The sequence below is a fragment of the Primulina huaijiensis genome, chromosome 14 (genome assembly GCF_012295235.1).
Source record: "Primulina huaijiensis isolate GDHJ02 chromosome 14, ASM1229523v2, whole genome shotgun sequence".
Classification (NCBI taxonomy): domain Eukaryota; kingdom Viridiplantae; phylum Streptophyta; class Magnoliopsida; order Lamiales; family Gesneriaceae; genus Primulina; species Primulina huaijiensis.
In genome coordinates, this window is record NC_133319.1 from 303533 (window position 1) to 324568 (window position 21036).

General features: G+C 36.6%; 4 protein-coding genes across 4 annotated transcripts; 2 read left to right on the forward strand and 2 right to left on the reverse strand.

Moving 5' to 3' along the window:
• Positions 1–453: 453 nt before the first annotated feature.
• On the reverse strand, positions 454–4998 carry LOC140957248 (probable apyrase 6). The gene is made up of 8 exons (XM_073414395.1): positions 4139–4998; positions 3455–3567; positions 3204–3311; positions 2925–2979; positions 1650–1841; positions 1466–1533; positions 1137–1333; positions 454–784 (listed from the first exon to the last, which is right to left on the reverse strand). The coding sequence occupies exons 1-8, from the start codon at positions 4728–4730 to the stop codon at positions 508–510; spliced, it is 1602 nt and encodes a 533-aa protein (XP_073270496.1). The 5' UTR covers positions 4731–4998; the 3' UTR covers positions 454–507.
• A 910-nt stretch (positions 4999–5908) lies between these two features.
• Positions 5909–6799, reverse strand: LOC140958093 (protein DMP8-like). Its single transcript, XM_073415490.1, has one exon. The coding sequence runs from the start codon at positions 6699–6701 to the stop codon at positions 6054–6056; it is 648 nt and encodes a 215-aa protein (XP_073271591.1). The 5' UTR covers positions 6702–6799; the 3' UTR covers positions 5909–6053.
• A 195-nt stretch (positions 6800–6994) lies between these two features.
• On the forward strand, positions 6995–8014 carry LOC140956692 (E3 ubiquitin-protein ligase MPSR1-like). Its single transcript, XM_073413540.1, has one exon. It carries the CDS (start codon positions 7157–7159, stop codon positions 7796–7798), a length of 642 nt encoding a protein of 213 aa, XP_073269641.1. The 5' UTR covers positions 6995–7156; the 3' UTR covers positions 7799–8014.
• Positions 8015–12584: 4570 nt separating this feature from the next.
• Positions 12585–15090, forward strand: LOC140957878 (cyclic dof factor 1-like). Its single transcript, XM_073415281.1, has 2 exons — positions 12585–12908; positions 13515–15090. The coding sequence occupies exons 1-2, from the start codon at positions 12756–12758 to the stop codon at positions 14661–14663; spliced, it is 1302 nt and encodes a 433-aa protein (XP_073271382.1). The 5' UTR covers positions 12585–12755; the 3' UTR covers positions 14664–15090.
• The last annotated feature ends 5946 nt before the right edge of the window (positions 15091–21036 follow it).

The following is a 21036-nucleotide window of genomic DNA, read 5'->3' on the forward strand; positions in this document are numbered from 1 at the left end:
TTTATAAAAAAATTGCACTAGCTGCGACACACACCCATGTTGTAATTAAGAAACTAATTTCTGAACAATATTACGTAAAAGCGTCACGTGGTTAGTTAGATTAAATAAAGGCCAATGTATGTTCCGATTGAGTACACATTTTCAAATTTCAATATTTCACATGAGCTTTTCATGAAATAAAAGAGTACAGAATATATCACAGTCCGGATATTAACATTCTCTTGCCCAACAGTATCCAAAGAACAAATAACGACACTGAAGGCTCCCCTTTTAATCATAAAGTCATTCTATCATATAAACACCGAAATCCTAAAATCTATGGACAGACAACTGTATCATTCCTATGTTTACCAGTAAAAAACACGAAGAGCTAACCAGCGGTAGCCGACACACCATCAATTCATCTCTAACTCTAAATTAATGCCTCAATATCATGAGGATGTGTTTCAACTCCCTCAGATGATCAAGTAACTCAGCAGCTCCCTCGTGCGAGCAAACCGCGTGAAGCTATGAATATCTACCCACTCGGGTGATTATATACTTTCCTTTCTCTAGATCATATATAGTTTTCACCTGAGGCTTTCTCAGTTTCGAAATGATCCATGTCACTAGTATCAACATAAAGAAAATACTGAATAGAAGCATCAGTGCTGCGGAGTCGCCTCCTATTATGCTGGCAATCCAATTTGAATGTTGCATGTCCATTTTAGACGAGTTTAGTAGGATGAAAGCACCTAAAGCCCAGTCCAGAGGAATGTTATCAACTTGATTAGCGTATGCAATCCTGTTCGAATCACGATAATGATAAGATGCACGCTGGTAGTAGCAAATCAATTTACCAAGAAAATCAATTTACCAAGAACAAATTTTTCTTTTAAAATACACTTCTAGAGTTGGTATATTGATGTACTTCAACTAATTTACTTCGAAAAATACGAGATTGTTTTTGCTGTATAGTTAAACATATAACTGCTTTTATTTACGTTCAAAAATCAATTTTAAAAAGCCCTACACTGTAAAGTACTTTTTTAAGCTTGGTGTTTTTAATCCAAACTTATCGTTAATGCGATGAGTAGTAGTAAAGGTCGGAGAACAGGATTGAAAATTCATATGCTTCGCTACAGATCAAGTAATACCTCATATCGTGCAGAGAAATTCCAAGATTATCGTGTAGCAGGGCGATAATATATGCCGAAGAGAAGCAATAACGAAGCAATTCTTCTTCCTCAAGAGACGGGTATTTTTGTTTCAATTTAGACCAATTCTCACCACAATATTCTTGCCCAGAAACCATTAGATCAGAAAGAAAGGCTCTCTCTCTCAACCCAAAGAACTGAAAGTGGAAAGACGCAGATGAGAAAGGAATGTTCAGAAGAGATTCGCAAAACTAATGAAATTGCAAACAGTGGAAGGCCACACCAAATTTCAATAGCAAATTCTTAGCAAGAAAAAGGCCAACTCGAACCTTAGAAGTGTGAAAGAAATTTTCTGTGGCCAAAAATTTTCCTTGGAGCTTGGGTATAAATTTCGACCCTACAAAAAAGAGCATAAATGACTGAATATTATAGACAATAATAATAATAATAATAATAATAACAAAAATATAAGACATGACACTGAAAAAGTTGCATAAAATAAGAATAAAATACCTCGGCCTTTCTGCAAAAGCTCTAAAGAGGCAGATCTGCACCCTGAGAAATTGCCATTTGGAAGCAAAGTAGATAGGTATCTATTTTTTTCAATCACAGAAGCAGGGGAGAGCTTCCAGGCCTCCTCATCATGTGTATATCCTCGGGGAGTGCAAGGGTCCATTGGTTTTCCTGTCTGAAGGAATTCAGTTGCTGCATTAATAAAATCTTGTATTATGCAAATTTGGAATCCAAGTTATTTAGTTCCTAAAGTCTCCAGTAAACCAGCATATGTTTCTCACAACTCAGCAATGAGAGTGAAAAGGTATGTACATGAAAAATGTCCTTCAGTTTGTCAAGGAGCACACTGGACAACAACAAAATTGGGAAACCAAAAAGTGATTCCCACGATATAAAATCTTCACCGAAGTAAAACATTCAAGTACCACTAGGTATAGATCAATCAAAATGCATGGTTGTCACTTTTTTAAATTATCTAAGAAGTATCCTTTGTTCACAACTTCAGCTTAATCCATCCACATTTTTTTAACTAAGAAACCAAAAGGACCAGAAAACCGATGCAAAACTGAGTTGCACATGAAATTGAAGAATAGATGTAACGAATCAAGCAGGTCTATGAGCTTTTCAAGCCATTTCAAATACTATCAGATTTGTATTCAAAATTATCGTACTCAAGCGGAGCTCAAGCATGTTCTAATATGTTTTCGAGCCAAATTAGAACCTAAATAATTTTACTCATTAGCTTACAAGACCACCATATATTTATCAAATGATTTATATATTGTTTGGTGTAGTTGATAAGACATCTAAGACATCTATTGATTGTTCAACTCACACATCAAACACCAATTAATTACTTATGCTAAATAAATTACCTATATCTAATCAATTTTTTATTAATCATATTACACATCCATATATTTCGATCATCTCATATGACTTACTAAATAGTATCTAAATAAATTTAAAATGACATGTTCACAAGATCGAGTCATAATTCAAGATTTTACTAAATAAGCTTGATAACCAAATCGAATTCTAGGTAGAGCCAACTTGAGGGCAAAGAAGATCATTGAATGATTCAGGCCAGCTAAAAAATATTCAAGCAAGAGTAGAAAAAATTAGCAGCGTTCTACGTGATTCAATTCGTTCGTACCCTTAATTTGAAATGGTGCTTGCGTAAATGTAATTATCAGAAATTATGTCAGAAGAAAAATTATAACTGAGAAGTTTTAAAATTCGACCAAGAAATAAAGTGTACTCAGCCTGACATACCCATTCCTTGACCACCGGAAAGAAGTGATTCTTTCAACAACTCGAATGCAACATTCTGCAAAAAGATGCAGTTTTTAAAATGAAATATTTAAGAGAGCATACAAGTTAGTAGATAAAAACTTAATAAACAAACATTATGGGTCTCTGTAATTACAAAAATGCATAAGATGCATATATCACAGTGACCCTAAAGCAAGCATTACATCACTACATACAGCAACTTTCCTAATTCCTCAAAATAAAAGGAAAAAAAATACAGAATGAAAGTTGAAACACTACCTGACCGAACTGAAGAAAGCTATGACTGTACAGATTGTAAGTGAAATTTCCAAAACTAACTTTTCGAGAGAACTCAAGGGGTGTTGGTTCGTCTGTAGCGAATGTAAGCTGAAATTGTCACAAAAAACATATATTCATTACAAAATATAAGAAAAACTGTGAGACATAAGAGGAAAAAAAATTAAAATATGCTAATGTTATAACAGCGGCTAGAGAATAGCAATTTCATTTGCAGAAAACTCATTTTGAACCTGAACTGAAGCACCACCAAGTTCAATAATTCCAGTTGTCTGTGCTGGATGGTCTCCAAGTGTTCCAAGAGCATAGTTAGCAACAACCCAAGCATACAAGCCTTCATCAGAGCCTGAACAGTTTGATTAATTAAATTTAAATATTAAAGATAAGTAAGTTAAATCTTATAAGTATAAAAGGTATAACAAGTTTGCAGCTTGATTGATACATATACGTTCAATAAATCAGTTCAGTTCAATTTACAATTATAATTACAGATAATGATTGCTATTAATACAAGCTTCGCTTAACAAGGTTCAAATATCAAAATTTTATAAATATCCCACTAGGATCTCAATATTGCATAACAAACCAAAAATTAAGCTTAAATAATTAATCGATGACCTATGTCCAATAATGAAATCTAACATCCACCCGACAGGCAGATTCTATACAGATTGTGCCTCGTGAAATTAAACAATTTGCAAGTAGACTCTGTACCAAAATACCAAACATGCCACAATATGTTAAACATTAACAAAGATTCAAGTGAGGAATCCATCACTAGGATCCTTAATTGCACACAAATTATATTATCAAGACGTGTTTGTCCAATGAGTCTCGGAGAACTTTGAAATTAAGAGATACCAAACTCTCTACAAAATCAATTAAAATCAACAACGACCACATCGTGATATACAAACCTGAAATAACAGAGGCCCCATCATCCTTAAACTGAAAGCCTGATTTCCTCAGAACCCTCCTACACACATTCAAGATTCTCTCCTGATCCTCGGTCTTCAACAACCTCATTCCCGCAGTCGCCAACAACCAAATATCAGCCTCCCTCCACTGCTCCTTCGGCACATGCCTCTTAGCAAATTCAACCAGCTCTGCCACCGCTGCTCCAGCTCCCTCTGGCTCCTCCACATAAGCAGACAACCCAGGATTCACCTTCATTGAAACCAGTCCCTTCTCCGAAAAATCGAGAACCATTGTACCTTTCCTAACCTCGTACTTAAACACATAAATCCTCGTCCCCGTGCTCCCTCCATCAATCACCACCCCAAACCTCTCAGTTTCTTGATTCTTTCTCCCAGAAAATAAAAGGTAGCAACTTAAAACTAGAGCTACAAAGATTGAAGAGTAAAACACATATCTTGATCTGGGATGTTTGTAATTGATATTGGGGCTTCGGAAACCGGGTCTGTTCGGCCGGAATCTGAGTTTGATCGGATCCATTTCTTTGTCGTTCTCCAAAGTAGGGTTTACCGAGCGGGCATTCGGACGGCGCATCAAAAATTGAAACTTTGACGAAACATATGATTAACGCTAACCATCAACAGCAATAACAATACCAACAATTTAAAAAATATAGAGGAAGAAAAAAAGTCTTTCTTCTGCGAGATCGAGAGGGCTCTTCAAATCAAATAAGCCCTCCCTCTCAGTGATGTGTCGGCGCCTTTCTTTCCTTTTTTCTCCCCCTGGCTGATTCTGTTTCCTTTCTTTTGTGATGTTTATAACTTTTGTGGGCAAGGATGATCGTGGAATGAATTATATAGGAAGTTTCTCAGGAACATGTCTGAAATCTGAATCGGGTCATTTATTTGATCCTGCAATGTTTCGGATTCGGGTCTGAATCTTTGACCGTATCCAACAAGAATTGAATTGTGGTAGACTGGAATAGCCTATGGGGTTGAAACTTGAAAAGAGAGTCCACGCACGATTATCTTATGTTTGTCATTTCTACTTATTTTAGATTTCATAACTTTCGAGGTCTGAATAACAATTTATAACGCACGCATGGTGTGTGTTTATAATATTTTTTTATAATTTATTTGATTTATATTTAAATTATTATGAAAATGTAATTAAAAAAAATAGTGAATGAGTACATTGCGTAATTTTGATATATGGATCTAAAAAAATTAATAGAAAACAGAAAGAGAAAAAATACCCAAGTAAGAAATAAACTTACAATTTGATGCTTAAAAATTAGGAAACAAAAATTTTATCCGCTAAGCTACATGTGACTTACATTTTAACATTTTATTAATAATTATATATATATATATATATAATTATTAAAACGGATCATAAAACAAAAAATTAGTTATTTTAAAAATTATTAAGATAATAATATAGATTTATATTAATTGTTTATTTTGACGTCATCTGTGAAATAAAAATATTTTTAAAATGATATGCATTGAAGGCTTAATGGAATTTTGAAGTTGTTCCCAGTACTAGTCTAATTTGGCTCCATCAAAATACATGATCAGTTTTAAACCTTATTAATATAAAGAAACTACTCATCACTTAATTAAACAAACACTTTTTTAAAAAGTCCGACCATATGATAAAGAATTTGTTCTTAATTAAACACTTTCTAAAGCGTATTGGCGTTTTAAACATTCCGTACGTACATCATTTGTTTGGAAAAAACTAAATTAAAATTATATTTAAGGCAGAGATTAACAATTAAAGAAGTTAATAAATACTACATGGCATCCTATCGCACTAGAATTCCCACCTTCACAAATGACACAAAGCGTACGTAAAAAGAGAAGAAAAATGGTTACATTGCCAACATGCAGGAGTTGGTTAACACAAATTAAATCACGCGGACATGCAACCAATGCCACGTCTAGCGTTGGGGAAAACAAGAAACAACCCACTGCAGATAATCCCCACCATCAGTGGAAAACTCTGCATCACTTCATCCAACTCCTTACCATGGCCCGGAATAACACAATTCGTGACCCGATGATCAGACAAAGCAATCGCAACAAACACAAGAACAGACATCACAGCATGAACAAAATCACTGAACCCAACTCGGTATCTCTCATCTTTCGGCACCTCAATCTGGAGGCCAGCCTTGAATACCGCCAAGCCTTTTGGAGTCACGAACCCGTAGTACACTTTCCCGTCGGAGCCCCGGAAAGAATCCGTGAAATGGAAGAAGAAACAAGAAACAGTGCAGAGGCATAATAGAACGTGAATCATTAGGGTTGTGATGTGGGAGCATTCTCCGTTCTTGTAGATTGAGGGGAGGACCATTTCGAACGTGAGAAGTGTGCCGGTGGGGAGGAAGTTTGCGAGTAGGGAAGTTTTCGAGAGGGTTTTCTGCACGCCGCTAGCTACAGCCCGTCTTTTCCGGCCGCCAGCGGTGGCTGGAGGGGGGGATGAGGGATAGAGGGGTGGATCGAGTTGGGAGGAAGTGTTGTAGATTTTGACGCCGATTTCATCTGTGATTTGCTCCATTTTTTTTTTCTATTTGCTACTGAAAACTTGGAGACGAATAAGAAGATAGAAGCGAGCGGTTTGTGTCGGTTAAACTGAGGTTTTTGATATTTCAAACGTTACTGGCGGTTAAGCAAATATTATCCCAACTTCGAGTGGTTAAATTTTGATATTTTATTTTATTAATATTAAATAAATAAATAAATAAATTGAGTGATGCGCTGGAGAAGGATTGTGATCCATCATGTACCAAATCCAGGCTTTGACAAAATATCTTCTCCACTTTGACTCTTCAGATAAATACGACGAAGCTTTTTTATTCAGAAAAATATTAGCTGTGCAAATTCCAGATCTTTCTACAAACTTCCCCTTCGGTTTAAAATCCCAACTCTTTCAGTGGTGTTGAACCCGCCAACTGTTTTGTGTACTTTCAAGAATCCAAGCTTCTCTCGATATTTGACAAACTTTATGCGAAAATGGCTTCAGAAGCAGGGTCTTCCGATTCGAGAAACAGGGAGGCTTCCTCGTTCTTACCCTTCATCCTAGGCTTAAACCTAAGCCGCCCTCTTCAAGATTCCGCAAGCCCATCTCCAGAATCGCAAAATCTTGACAGGATAATATTCATCAACCCCTTTACACAAGGCATGGTTGTTGTAGAAAGAACTCGTCGCAACGGCAGCAGTACTGATTCCTCTGTTGGATTAGATTCTTTGCTTAGGGAAATGTTCTCGAGCAAAAAAGGACAGCCACCTGCCTCGAAGGAATCCATTGAAGCACTAGAAAGGGTGGAGATAGAAAAAGATGTTGAAGAGTGTGTGATTTGCTTGGAGGAGTGGGCGGTAGGTGAAATGGCCAAAGAAATGCCCTGCAAGCATATTTTCCATGGAGGTTGCATAGAAAAATGGTTGAAGATGCACGGTTCTTGCCCTGTCTGTAGGTACAAAATGCCTGTGGCTGAAGATGATGATTCGAAGGGAAAAAGTAGTGAGGAGAATGGTGGTGAAAGGAGAAGAGATATTTGGATGCGCTTGATTTTCAGTAGTGATAGGAGAAGTGGGGAAGATACAGGATCTAGTGATTCCTCATTCATGCATCAAGAGGTGGAGGATTTGAGATAATATCTTGTGAGAATATATGTTCTGATTCTCGTTTTCTTTTCGTTTTTTCTTCTGGTTGAATGGCAAACCAAACTTCTCTTTATCATGAATAAATTTGATTTGGAGCTCAAAAAATTTCTCATACCGCGTATCATGATAGTTGTGATGTTGATGATAGGGAAATCTTCTGTAACATATTGAGTATTACCGATAAAAACTTGTCACGTGTTTTGATTACCTGGAGTTCAAAAAAGTTACAACCCCTTAAATTTGAAATTCGATACAAGTCATACTTGATTAGGAATGTTACTCGAAAAATTTAATAAATAGAATGTTGCAGAAGATTTGGACTCGTTGATAGATTAGATAATTTCTTGACTAGGTGAAAAAGATCAGTTTCTAGATATTCGTTAGCACTGCAACTTTTATGCAGTAGCAGCCGTCATCGTTTACGTTGTTGAATGGTACAGGAGCGAATGATTCGATATTTTCAAGGCTACAGTTGAAAACATTGTCTTAGCCATCGTAGAAGAGAGTTGTAAAAAGCAAATGAATTAATGGAATTTTAAGTTTGAGCAAAACTTGTAATCTATGCTCAAACCATTGCCAGTTCTTCATCCCAATGGGCATTTGATGTGCAGTTTATCGGCAGAACAAATACTGGAGAAACCAGTGATTCACAGGTGAGATTGGGCTTCATTTATCTCTCTTAGCCTCTCCATACTGACAACATGACATATTTGCGTCACTGTGTCGGCAATCCAACAAATTTGTTATACAATAAGCTAAAATTGATTGCAGAAATCCAGGAAATGGAATAGACAGTACAAGATGCATGCTTAGTTTAAACGTAATTTTGGGCATGAGAATTAGTTATAGACTTACAGTTACCATGCGAGAATTGTAGTCATTCATGGTTTTGCAGTTCGTATCAATTCTCGTTAGCGGTGCTTCCGCACCTGTTGCTAGCTTGTTTCTCCTTGCATCTCTTGTCTCTTCTGGACGTGTGTCTATGAACGATAACGCAACAGAACATAAAATCCTATTCAAACAGGACATAAAATCCTATTCAAACGTAAGTATACTTTTTTGGTATACTTTCTTGATCTAAGTTTTGTAGTTGCTGTTGTATTATTTACCTCAATTTATTCATGGAGTTTAATTTGCACCTTCTTCTGCACTTCAACGGCTGAGCTATCTGCAAAGTTCCTTTTTTTCGAAGTTTGTTTATCTATAATTATTTTCTTTATTTCATCTATAAATCCGCCCTGAAAAACCCAGTGTTGGTGGTTTTTGCTATATGCTGACATTCTATCACAATCAGTCAATACTGACTTTACTAATTCTTGTCCTATGTTTTATTTTTTGACATTTTTAAACCCTAAAGATCAAAAGAATGCCTTTATAGCTAAGATCCAACTGGTTAAATGAAAAAAAAATCGATGATGACTTGTATCTTTTAGTACTCAGAATGTTATTCAAAACACACACATCTTTTCTCAGTAGATTCTTTGATTCCGACGTTTGTTGTCTACAGTTCTACATTATTGAACTTGGAACCAGTGGTCCTGAAAGCATGAGAAGCCTACTCGATAAATAAGAATGATCCGGAACATGAAAAAACCATAGACGTTGATTTAAGATGGTAGAAGAGAAAATAAAAGGAAGGCACAAGAAATATGCAGATGAAATGAGTGTTTTATTTCACTTCCCGGAATCAAATTCCAATATTTGTTATTCACCAAAACATCAACCATGGTCATATTATGCATTTGCTTATTCTATTTCACTGATAAATGATGTCCGAAGATCTGAAAGCGAAGCTGCAAAAGAAGTAGCTTGAAAAGCAAGTAAAGATGGGATATCCAAAGGGTAATTATTAATTAACCATGTGGTTCCGGACTTGACTGCTCTGAAAATGTACAGATGAGAATATTCCCATCGATATGCAATAGTTAAGCTCACGTAGTATACACAACACCAAGGAGCCGCTACTAATGATTCTGCTTCGAAAAGGGCGTTGTGCAGTGCTTTAGTCTTCAAGCTGTGGATCGATGTGGCGTAAGATGATCGTTTGCACCAATCCTGGGTAGTTGTTACTGGTGAACTCAAAATCCATTCTACGGTACTCACACAACTCATCACTTGCTGCTTCTTTTGTGATGATCCTTTGCACCCATATCCTCCTTGATTTGTCTATTTACATAAAGTTGAGTGCGTAATCTATTTGAATCTATCTGGTTAGGATTTTTGATCTTGAATGATATATAATATACCTGTAATATAATCTCTTGTGAAAGAAAAGTTTTTTCCATCCAAATTGGAAGTAATGTTTAATATAAAAGTAGAGAAAGTATTGAGAGTGTGTCTATGAAATTTTAAATGTTGCTGGTGTTGTAACACATAGCAACAACATGTAGCGGATATATTAATTAAACACACAAATAAATTTTAAAGAATAAAATAAGACAGAATTAATCATACACAAGTAGTTTCAGGACAAAATATTCAGTAAAAAATTGTAAATATTTTACAAAATCAATATTAGTGAAACTATCAAGTCAAAAAAGTAAATTGTATCTTAATTAAATAAATAAAAACAAAACTACGAATGCAACAACTGTATTGCAGAAATCCGGACCAACAAATAACTTTTCAACCAACACTTTACACAAATGCCGTTTTTAAGTGTTTCCAACACTTTATAGCAACACAATAAACAACGTGAGTCGATCACACAAAATGTTAACTAATTCTTTGATATTCATGTAGCATTTCACTGCTCTCATTTGACTCTAAAAAACGCTCACCTGCAGCAACAATTACCTATATTTTGCATATTTAATATGTCCAAGAGTTTGTTCTTTATATAAAATCTTCTCTTTTCGTTACTTAAAAAGTAATTTATTAGATGTTCTCGTCATCTTATATGTATGGTAGCATTGGTAAAAAAAATTCCATTAAAAAATTTTCTGAATGCGTATTCTTCCGATATTTAGGTTCTGTATTTTCCTTCATTAATTACAAAACAAGGGACATTTTTAATATCGAGGAAAATTAAATGATGGGAACAATATTTTTTTAATAAAATCTATAATTTTATGAAAATTTATGAAATGGTTTTCAAAATTAAATAAGTATTATTTTCATTTTTTGAAGGATTTTTTTAATGTCTCCCCCTTTGATTATTTATAGGAGTGTGGAAAATGAAAGAGCTCGCAAGATAAGAGAAAAAGATACTGGGTGGGGCCGGTCTTATCTCATGCACAGATATATGGACACGTGTCAAAATCTAAAAGCAATCTACAGAAGGATACTTGCTTGTGGGTGGGGGCACGTGTCGGATCGTGACAGATTGGCTTTTCACTCACTTTTTTGCAGGTGCAGTGGACCATCTGCTACGTGCCATTTCTTTGTCACACTCGAGACCTTTAATTCCTTTTTCAATAAAGTAACTTTTCTTTTTCTTTTTAAATTTAGAAGTAATTTATTGGACAGATTTAAATATTTTAAAGAGCAATTTAAGTTGTAAATCATGACAAACGTTTTAATTGATTTGCATGGTAAAACGTTGGCAAGCGTTGTGTATAATATAGAAAATAATTTATTTACAATTAAATCATTTAATGTTCTAAAAACCATATTCAAAATTTGCCACACGTTATTACGATGTGTATATGCTGTAAAAAAATAAGTGTTAGCCTGAAAGGTTTATTTATTGTTTAACTTGCATCGTGACCCTGGCAATTTTTATGATATAAATTCCACTATTTGAGAACTAATTCTAGCAGCCTAGTTCTTTTTTTTTTTTTGGATTTACGATAAATTTAAATAAAAATACCTTTTTCGCTATATTTTAATTAAGGGGTGTGAAACTTGATCAATTATTTCTAATGTGGTTCTTCTATCCAACCGATCTACATTTACGAGACCATGCCTAACTATCAAATCAATATACTAAATTTCAATAATGTTACAATCATACAAGGACATAAACAACAAAAAGATTTCATCTTTCCTTTTGACATCTTTATGATGAACACATTTACTAGACTTCACTTAGTGGACACCACTCGTCTTCAATATATGTCAACTCTAACTCCCTTTGAAACTGCAGATTGTTGTCTTTCGAGAACGTCATCTTTCTCTCTTGAAGAATGAATCACGATGCTTTGAGTGCGTGCATACGAATGAAACCCTCTTAAGATCAGAATGAATAATCTTGTTGCGAAATGAATGCAATGATATTGACATAATCTTGTCTTACAGCTTGTCGCAACGAAAAATGAATTCATTTTTCTTTACAAAGGTCGCATGCAACCAACTCTTAAACATTTGAAAATATAAATTCATTGGCCTTCTTTGACCATATATGGCCACTCTAGGCGATTTTCATAATTAATGATTATTCATTTATATCGAAAATTAAATCATATCCAAGATAGATATTTTATTTTCAAAATTTATATCATATATGTTTATATCAATCAAGATAATATTTTTCAATATCTTCATGCAATCTTCAAACATCACAACATAATTTCTTATCTTTAAAATATTTAAATAAATATTTTAAAGAAAATAATTTAAAAAATAAAATCAATCAGAAATAATATATATAATTGGAAAGTGAGAGATGAGTTGGACTCGAAGCATAAAGGCATCGTCCTTTTTATTTTTTATTTATGCAAATGTGTAGAATCAGAAAATGATCAAGTAGGCTTGTTGAAATCCAATAGAAAGATTGCCCACTGTCCACATAACAAATTTGTGGCTGCAAATTCATTCTCCATGCTTGCGTGGCACCCAACCCAACTTTCTCTCTCCTCCCCTCCCAATTCGTGTACACACTACAAAAATCAAGAAAAAGGTTGACCTGAAAACTCCAAACTTGTAGAGAAACTGAAGTTCTAGAGAGAGGAGTACCCATTAGTGTTCAGACAGGGTTTTATTTCTTTCTCAACAGGAGCGAGAACTGATGTTGGAAGTGATGAAAAAAGACCCTGAAATCAAGCTTTTTGGGAAGACCATTTGTTTGCCTCCTGACATGATTGTTTCTGATTTTACAGAGCCTGATGTTCTTGACCAGAAACAGGGCTTTTCGGCGACATCAATTTCACAAGACAGCGAAGTATGTGATTTACTGCGTAAAAGTGTGCTGCATTTGTTGGCAAATATGTGTGTTTTTAGTGTTTGTGGCGAAATCTTGATATTTATGCTGTTTTAAGAGGAACCCTTTTCTTAGTATTGGCAAATTATGGTGGGTTGATTTCGGGTTAGATATCTGAATCTGGGTATTGAGTTTGGTTCTGTGGTATTCTAGTAAAGATCGGCGAGTCTCCTTTTCGACATAAACTTAATGAATATCTCTTGGGAAGAGAACTTACTGCTTTCGATTTTTGTAAGATTGTTTTTTTATTATTTTTCCTCTGGATCCTGTCTGTTCTGAGTCATATATATGATCGAATCTTCTGTCAAATCCAATCATACCTTAGTAATCGTTTGTTTCTTGGAAGAAGACGAAGAAAGAAAGAAAATGGGAATCCAGCTTCTGCAGTTAGATGTGCTTATCACACACAGAAACTAACAATCTTAAAGGGAACCATTTTAGTTTAAACATAGGTAGCTAGCTTGTCTTGATCTTTTTAAATCATGGAAACTTGGTGCCTCTCGGGTCTTGTCATTCATATATACCTGTAAACCACGATTCTTATGTAGATGCCTTTTCTGCGAATAGGATGTCTCAGAAGGAAGATTAACCAGGAGTAAACAAGAGGGGGATTCAAACAATCCAACTAAAGTAGCTTTTGTAGAGACAGACAAAGACTCAATATCCCCGAAAACTCCCAAGAAAATTGAACCAAGTGAGAGTAACGTCTCTCAAGAAAAGACACTGAGTAAGCCCGATAAAGTACTTCCGTGCCCCCGGTGTAATAGCATGGAGACGAAGTTTTGTTACTACAACAACTACAATGTTGGCCAACCTCGACATTTTTGCAAGAAATGTCAGCGATATTGGACTGCTGGAGGAACAATGAGGAACGTGCCGGTGGGTTCAGGTAGACGCAAAACTAAAAATGCTTCTATTGCTAATTATTGTCATATCATGGTCTCAGATGCCCTCCAAAAGGGGGTGCAGTTCCCTTCTTTGAAACCGAATGGTATCCTCGTCTTTGGATCAGACAAACCGTTTACTGAATCTGTTTCCTCGTTTGTGAATCCTGCGGAAAGGTCTCAAAATTGTGGCGGAAGTGAGTTTTTCTGTCAGTCAAGTGGATCTTCTTGTACAACATCTAATTCGATGGTGAAGGGAAGTGATACTGGCATTCAGGAACCGTGTTTTGCTCAGATATCTTGGCAGGGTCCGTTGAATTCTCCACAGTGGATCCAAAACTCAACGGCTGCATCCGTCCCTCCTTGTTTTCCAGTAACTTTTTACCCAGCTCCACCATATTTTGGCTGCACCTTACCAAGTTCTTGGAACGTGCCATTAGTTTACCCTCCACCTTCTTCTGGCTACTCCGGAATTAGCACAAGCTCGAGCATTTCAACTCTGGGGAAGCGTTCAAGAGATGGGACAGTTCTTAAACCATCGAACTTGGAAACCAAGGAGTTTTCAGAGAGAAAAACCGCAGATACACGTGTGCTGATTCCCAAGACCCTGAGGATTGATGATCCAAACGAAGCTGCAAAAAGCTCTATATGGTCATCACTGGGCATCAAGAATCTAAAAATCGATTCAACCAACAGGGAGAGTTTATTTAAGTCCTTTCAGTCGAACGGGGACAGTAACCGTAATATAAATAATTCGGCCCTGGTGTTGCAATCAAATCCTGCTGCCTTGTTGCGATCGTTAAACTTCCGCGAGAGTGCCAAATGCGACTAATTTAAATTTCTACAACGTCAGCACCAGAAGGGTATTGGAAATCTGCAGCTTTCTGGGCCAGAAAACGTGTTGGTTTCACCACTTTAACAACAATGGACTCTTATTAATCCACTATGGGATTAACCGAGCTGGTAACGAGCTGCTTCAGCTGTCAACTTCTTGCACATTTTGTTCCTACTGTACAAGTGATATGTCACTTTATGTAAATCTGTTTTTTTTTTCTTTTTCGCAATTTTGTATTTTGGTGTGTGTATTTGTACATAATAATGATATAGATTAAAATCGGTAGAGTTGTGCTAAGAAATTTGGTTGACATGATCTGTTTCATATGTAAATAATGTTCAACCTTTTCTTCTTGTTGTTGAATAGGCCAGAATGACGTTTTAAATATTTTGCAATCTTTTGTATCACATCCTCGGTTTCATGATATGATGTTGGGGAACACATAGATAACATAACGCACTGCAGAGGCACTCTCAGAGCCTGCTTTGATATATTATTGAAGCTTTTATGGGTACTGAATATGGAATCATGAAGAGTGAAAGACGTCAAGTTGCAAAAATCTGATCTTTGATCCCTATTTTCGGAATTGAAACAACCCTTTCTTTTCCATCCAAAATTTGTGAAATCAAGGACAAATCATCTTTTAATTTTAGTTTTTAAAGCACCTCGTGATCATCCAAGTATGCATATCACATTTTTCTTTACTCTGTCGTACTATTTCAATTTAAAAATTAAAAAAATAGTAAATTTCAGTTAAAACATCAATCTTTAATATTTCTACTGAACAATTAGGATACATGACTCCATCACAAATCTAGATGGGGAAATTGTGATAGGGTCTACATATTTAATCCACACAAACAAAAATGTTTCTCCTTTAAAAGGCATTAAATATGTGTGTCTCAACTTGTGGACAGGTTGAGACACGAGAGATATTTGGATGTTAAATATCGACATTGCATAGCCACAAATTTTTATTAGGAAAATGAGTTGTTGATGGGACCCTAAGCATGTCATTATTTTTCCTTGTTTCTTGTACCCTTTCATTTTCTTCAAAAGACATCGATTTCTTCGTACATACAACCCTAATAAAATTTGGGCGAGAGACAGTTGTTCTGGAATCGGCCTTATACTCTGATTTCCCAAGACCCAATTGAATTTGGGTGCCCTGGCCCATTGGCCTAACAAAGATGTCACGCGTTTTTAATCTGTCTGAACCGATGATCAGATCAGATGTTCGATTTCATTTTGATGCATGATTAATTTTTTTGAAAAAAAAGATCGCTATAAACACGCAAGCGTGCATTATACTGCTAGTTATAAATAAATTGCGCCAACGAATGAGAAAACTCAAAATTTATGTAACTTTTGAATAGTTTGATTTCTTGGTAAGAAAAACAGAAAGGTTAGCTAAGCAAATGACTACTTGGTGTTGGGTAATTACACCCCGAAGCGATGCCAACCACGATGATAATAGTACCCAAAACTTGCGGAATAAAATAACCAACAAGAACACAAAGATTTACGTGGTTCACCCAATATAGGCTACGTCCACGGAGCACTGCAACTTTCATAACTGGAAGAAATATTACAACAAGTGTATACACCAATACACTCAATATTTCTCACACTCCCAACCCGAGTATACCGAGAAAATAATTTCTCTAACTCACACAAGAGAATTCCCGCACTCAAGAAAAAAATACACTCTTTTTTTCTATGCACTCTCTATTTATCAAAGCTAAAAAGCTTTTGATTTTGAGATACAATAACTGAAGGAATTGAGCTCTATTTATAACTAATTCCCTCCAGCAACTCTTGAAGATTTCCCGATGTGGGATTTGTTATTTTTAATATTTTAATTAATGTGGGCCCCACCCATATTTATTAAAATCTCACCTAACAATTCTCCCACTTGAAGACTTGATTTCAATCATGTCTTCACACCATCAGTGCAGCAGCTCAAACCTCTTTTGTTAGTCCAGGAGACCAACCGAAGTTAAACACAACTTCAGTTTTTCAATGATAACAGCCTTCGTGAGCATATCAGCTGGATTCTTGCTTCCAGAAATCTTATCAAGCTTCAAGACTCCATTAACCAGATCTTTAAGGATCCTCATTCCAAGGATTTGTTTTGTAGCATCCAAATCCTTCAAAGCAAATTCCTTTGATAACTCTTTCTCGAGTTTATGAATCTCTTCCAGACAAGCTCCTGCTATCAACATATCACCTACATATATCAGTAGTATGATATAATAACCATCAAGCTTCACATAACAACAGTGATCAGCCTGATACCTCAGAAAATCATCATTATTCATTACACCATCAAACTTCTTGTACCACTGTCTTGCTTGTTTGAGACCATACAAGCTCTTCTGAAGTTTGCACATCATTTCTCTTTCCCTCGTACTTCAAATCCCTGTGATTGATTCATTTCTTCATCTAGCTTTCCATGAAGAAACCTCGTCTTTACATCTAACTGTTCCAGATGTAAATCTTCTTTTACCATCAATCCAAGTACACTCCTGATAGTAGTTAACTTTACCACCAGAGAGAAAATATCAGTGTAACCAATGACTTCTTTTTCACCTTTTACAACAAGTATTTCTTTGTACCGCCTGCTACCGTTATGTTCTAACCAGTACTCCCACTTGCTATGTAAAACTTTTTTACCTTCAGGAAGTTCTGACAACTCCCACATGTGATTGGATGACAGTGAATCCATCACATCTTTCATGGCTAACTCCCACTGTTTAAAAGTCTCATAAACATCGGATTTATTTTCACAAAATAAACCTAAAATTTCCTGCTCGAATCGTCAACAGTAGTGCCATAATATCTTGAGTGATCTCCAAGGGATGTCATAGGAGATGGTCCACATACATCAGTATGTGCCAGCTTCAAATCCGCCGATTTCGGTTCTCTAACCTCTTTTGAAAAACTCACCTTTTTCTGCTTTCCAAAAAATACAGCTTCACACAGCTTGTTGTCAATGATCTTTAATTCCGGTAGCTTTTCGTTTGAAACAAGAATCTTCATTCCCTTCTCACTCATATCCCCAAGCCTACTATGCCATAGACTTGAATTAACTCCAGCATCCACAGCCGCTAATTTATTTCTCAAACTGGAAGTCATATAAAGTGTTCTAGTTTTCTTTTCTCGAGCAACAATCATGGCTCTCTTTTTTACTTTCCAAGAACCATTACCAAAGGTCACCTTATGACCTTCGTTGTCAAGCTGTCCCACCGAGATCAGATTGCGTGTCAATTTTGGTACATGTCTGACTTTGTTGATTTTCCAGACAGATCCATTTGACATCTTCATCCGTACATCACCCATACCAACAATTTCCAAGGGTTTTCCATCAGCCAGGAAAACTTTTCCGTAATCGCCAGCGATGTAATTATCAAATACATCTCGATCACCAGTGGTATGAAACGAAGCTCCCGAGTCCATAACCCAAGAATCAACAGGGCTTTCCATGGATAATAGCAGAGCATCATGTACTTCCTCAGTGACAACATTGGCATTATTCTTCGTTGATCTGCAGTTCTTTTTCAGGTGACCAGTCTCACCACAGCTCCAGCACTTCATATTCTTTTCAAAGATGTTTTTGTCTTTTCCATTTCTTGACTTGGATCTACCGCGCCATCGGTTGGAACTCCTTTCACCACTCCTGCCTCTTCCTCTGTTATCAAGATTTAGAGCAGATCTCGATGATGTTGCTTCACCCGAGTCTTTCCTGCGAACTTCTTCAGCNCGTTCTTTGTTAGGGTCAATCGTATGACACCTAAAACCTGTCGGTCAAGGAGCTCCCAATCATCATCATCCATCTTTTCCGGTTTCTTTCCTGATAGAGGTTGATGCAACTTCTTACTGTACAGATAATCTCTTATCTGTAACCGCCAGAACGAAAAATCTGTACCGTCGAACTTGTTGATTCCCGGTCCCGATCCATCATCTCCGGCCATCACTTCTCTAGCCTTAGCAAAAAATCTAAAAAAATCTTTTCTGATGTGGAAGATCAGACAAAGCTGCAACCACAGAGCATACTCAGAATTCTTAAGAATTTTCACAACAAGGCTCTGATACCAGTTGTTGGGTAATTACACCCGAAGCGATGCCAACCACGATGATAATAGTACCCAAAACTTGCGGAATAAAATAACCAACAAGAACACAAAGATTTACGTGGTTCACCCAATATAGGCTACGTCCACGGAGCACTGCAACTTTTATAACTGGAAGAAATATTACAACAAGTGTATACACAAATACACTCAATATTTCTCACACTCCCAACCCGAGTATACCGAGAAAATAATTTCTCTAACTCACACAAGAGAATTCCCGCACTCAAGAAAAATACACTCTTTTTTTCATGAAGAGGATCGTTATCATCTTCCATATTTTTCATGAAAACAAGATGCCCCATTTTCCTCCTCCTACAGGCGCTGGACTGTTCTCTGTACTTTCTCGCCATTATCACATGCCAATGATTCTTCACCGCATTGTCTGTCCTTCCAGGAAACAGTCTCGCGATCATAGCCCATTTGTTGCCGTACAATCTGTGAGCAGCCATCAGTCTCTCTTCTTCGTCTTCTGTGAAAGCCCTTCTGTTAATTCTTGGATCCAACTGATTAAATCATCGTAACCGACAGCTTTTACGTACCTACCCAAAATTTTATGAAGCTAGAAATACAAAACTGATGACTAAAATAAATAAATCTCAAAAGATTGTTCAATATCTTTTTACCTGATCTACCTTCTAATTTTTCTGCAATAAGGTTTCAATTCTGAGGCCGTAAAGGGCAACAAGTTCTTTGAGCTTTGTGTCTTCGGTGTGCCTCCAGTGCGCACAAAGTTTTGATTGCCCATTGCTATTATTTGAGTCTTTGCCACTTCTGATCAATACTGCATGCATGTGAGATTCTTCCTCTTCCTCTTCCTCTTCCTCTTCATTCGAATTAGCATTAAGATCAATATTATTCTGACTATTTTCTCCAACGTATCACTGGCATGTGCTTTTTCCGAACAAGCAAAACCCCAATCATGAGGCCCGTGCTTAGAAAAAGAAGAAATTTTGTCCTTTGAGGAAAACTCAAAGTCGATCGGGGTTTAACGTTAGAGAGTTCAAATCTGCAAATCTTACTCCCGCCGCCATTGAACAAGGAACCCTGACAACAAAGCAGTAAGAAGAAGCCAAGAAGGCGCAGAGCAAACTGTGAAGAATTTGTAGTTGTTCGTGCCTTAAATAGATAACAAACACTCTTGCTATCTTTCTCGTTTTCCTTCTTGGAAGTTTTTTTTCTCTTACATTTATTTTCTGACAAATTCTCTCTGTACATGTACTATTGCAAGGTCATCCATCGTCTTAATGATCAGAGGATGAAATGGGACGAAAGTAAAATATCATGTATTGAGTGAGAATTGAAGGAAAGGAGATTGGGAACATTTCCTCGTTTTTCCTTGATAAAAGACTGAATGTGTTTACACCTCTTTATACATGAATCCTCATTAACAAACTAACAACCACTTAACTGCTATACTAACTAATAATTAACTGTCTAAGCTTATCTAAGCATTATGTGAAGCTAATACGCCCCCTCAAGATGGACGATATATGTCTTTGATAGCCATCTTGGACATGAGAGCAGATAGTGAAGAGAAAGGAAGTGGTTTCGTGAACATGTCGGCGAGCTGCAAATGTGATCGTACAGGCAAAAGTTTGATTACCCCAGCATCTATCTTTTCCCGCACAAAATGGCAATCGATTTCAATGTGTTTGGTGCGTTCATGGAAGATTGGATTGCTAGCAATGTGGATGGCAGCATGGTTGTCACAAAAAATGGTTGCTGGAGAAGACAAAGTAACATGAAAATCTTTTAACAACTGCAATATCCAAACCAGTTCACTGGTGGTTCCTGCCAAAGCTCGGTATTCGGCTTCAGCTGAAGATCGAGAGGTGGTGGTCTGCTTTTTAGCTTTCCACGAGACAAGAGAATCACCAAGAAAAACGCAAAATCCCATGACAGAACGACGAGTATCGGGGCATGATGCCCAATCAGCATCCGAAAAAGCCTTAATCTGAATTGATGAAGAAGCAGAAAAGAAGATTCCTTGGCCAGGAGATGACTTAAGGTACCTGAGTAAGTGGTGAGCTGCTGTCAAATGTGCTGAACGAGGTTGAGCAACAAACTGACTCAACTTATGAACCACATATGTGATATCAGGGCGTGAGATGGTGAGGTACAAAAGACGACCAATGAGGCGTCTATAAATCGTGGCATCGACAAGTAAATCGCCTTGACCAGCGGATAGATGCATAGTGGGATCCATGGGAGTGTTTGTGGGCTTGCCAGCAAGA

Bases quoted from the DNA above. Each gene is read 5' to 3' on its own strand.
- LOC140957248 (XM_073414395.1), bottom strand. From the start codon at position 4,730: ATGCGCCGTCCGAATGCCCGCTCGGTAAACCCTACTTTGGAGAACGAC. The intron at 1,842-2,924 runs GTATGTCAGGCT...TTATTAATGCAG, and splicing joins TTCCGGTGGTCAAGGAATGG to CAACTGAATTCCTTCAGACA. The intron at 785-1,136 runs GTATTACTTGAT...TGATTCGAACAG, and splicing joins ATTTCTCTGCACGATATGAG to GATTGCATACGCTAATCAAG.
- LOC140958093 (XM_073415490.1), bottom strand. From the start codon at position 6,701: ATGGAGCAAATCACAGATGAAATCGGCGTCAAAATCTACAACACTTCC.
- LOC140956692 (XM_073413540.1), top strand. From the start codon at position 7,157: ATGGCTTCAGAAGCAGGGTCTTCCGATTCGAGAAACAGGGAGGCTTCC.
- LOC140957878 (XM_073415281.1), top strand. From the start codon at position 12,756: ATGTTGGAAGTGATGAAAAAAGACCCTGAAATCAAGCTTTTTGGGAAG. The intron at 12,909-13,514 runs GTATGTGATTTA...TTCTGCGAATAG, and splicing joins CAATTTCACAAGACAGCGAA to GATGTCTCAGAAGGAAGATT.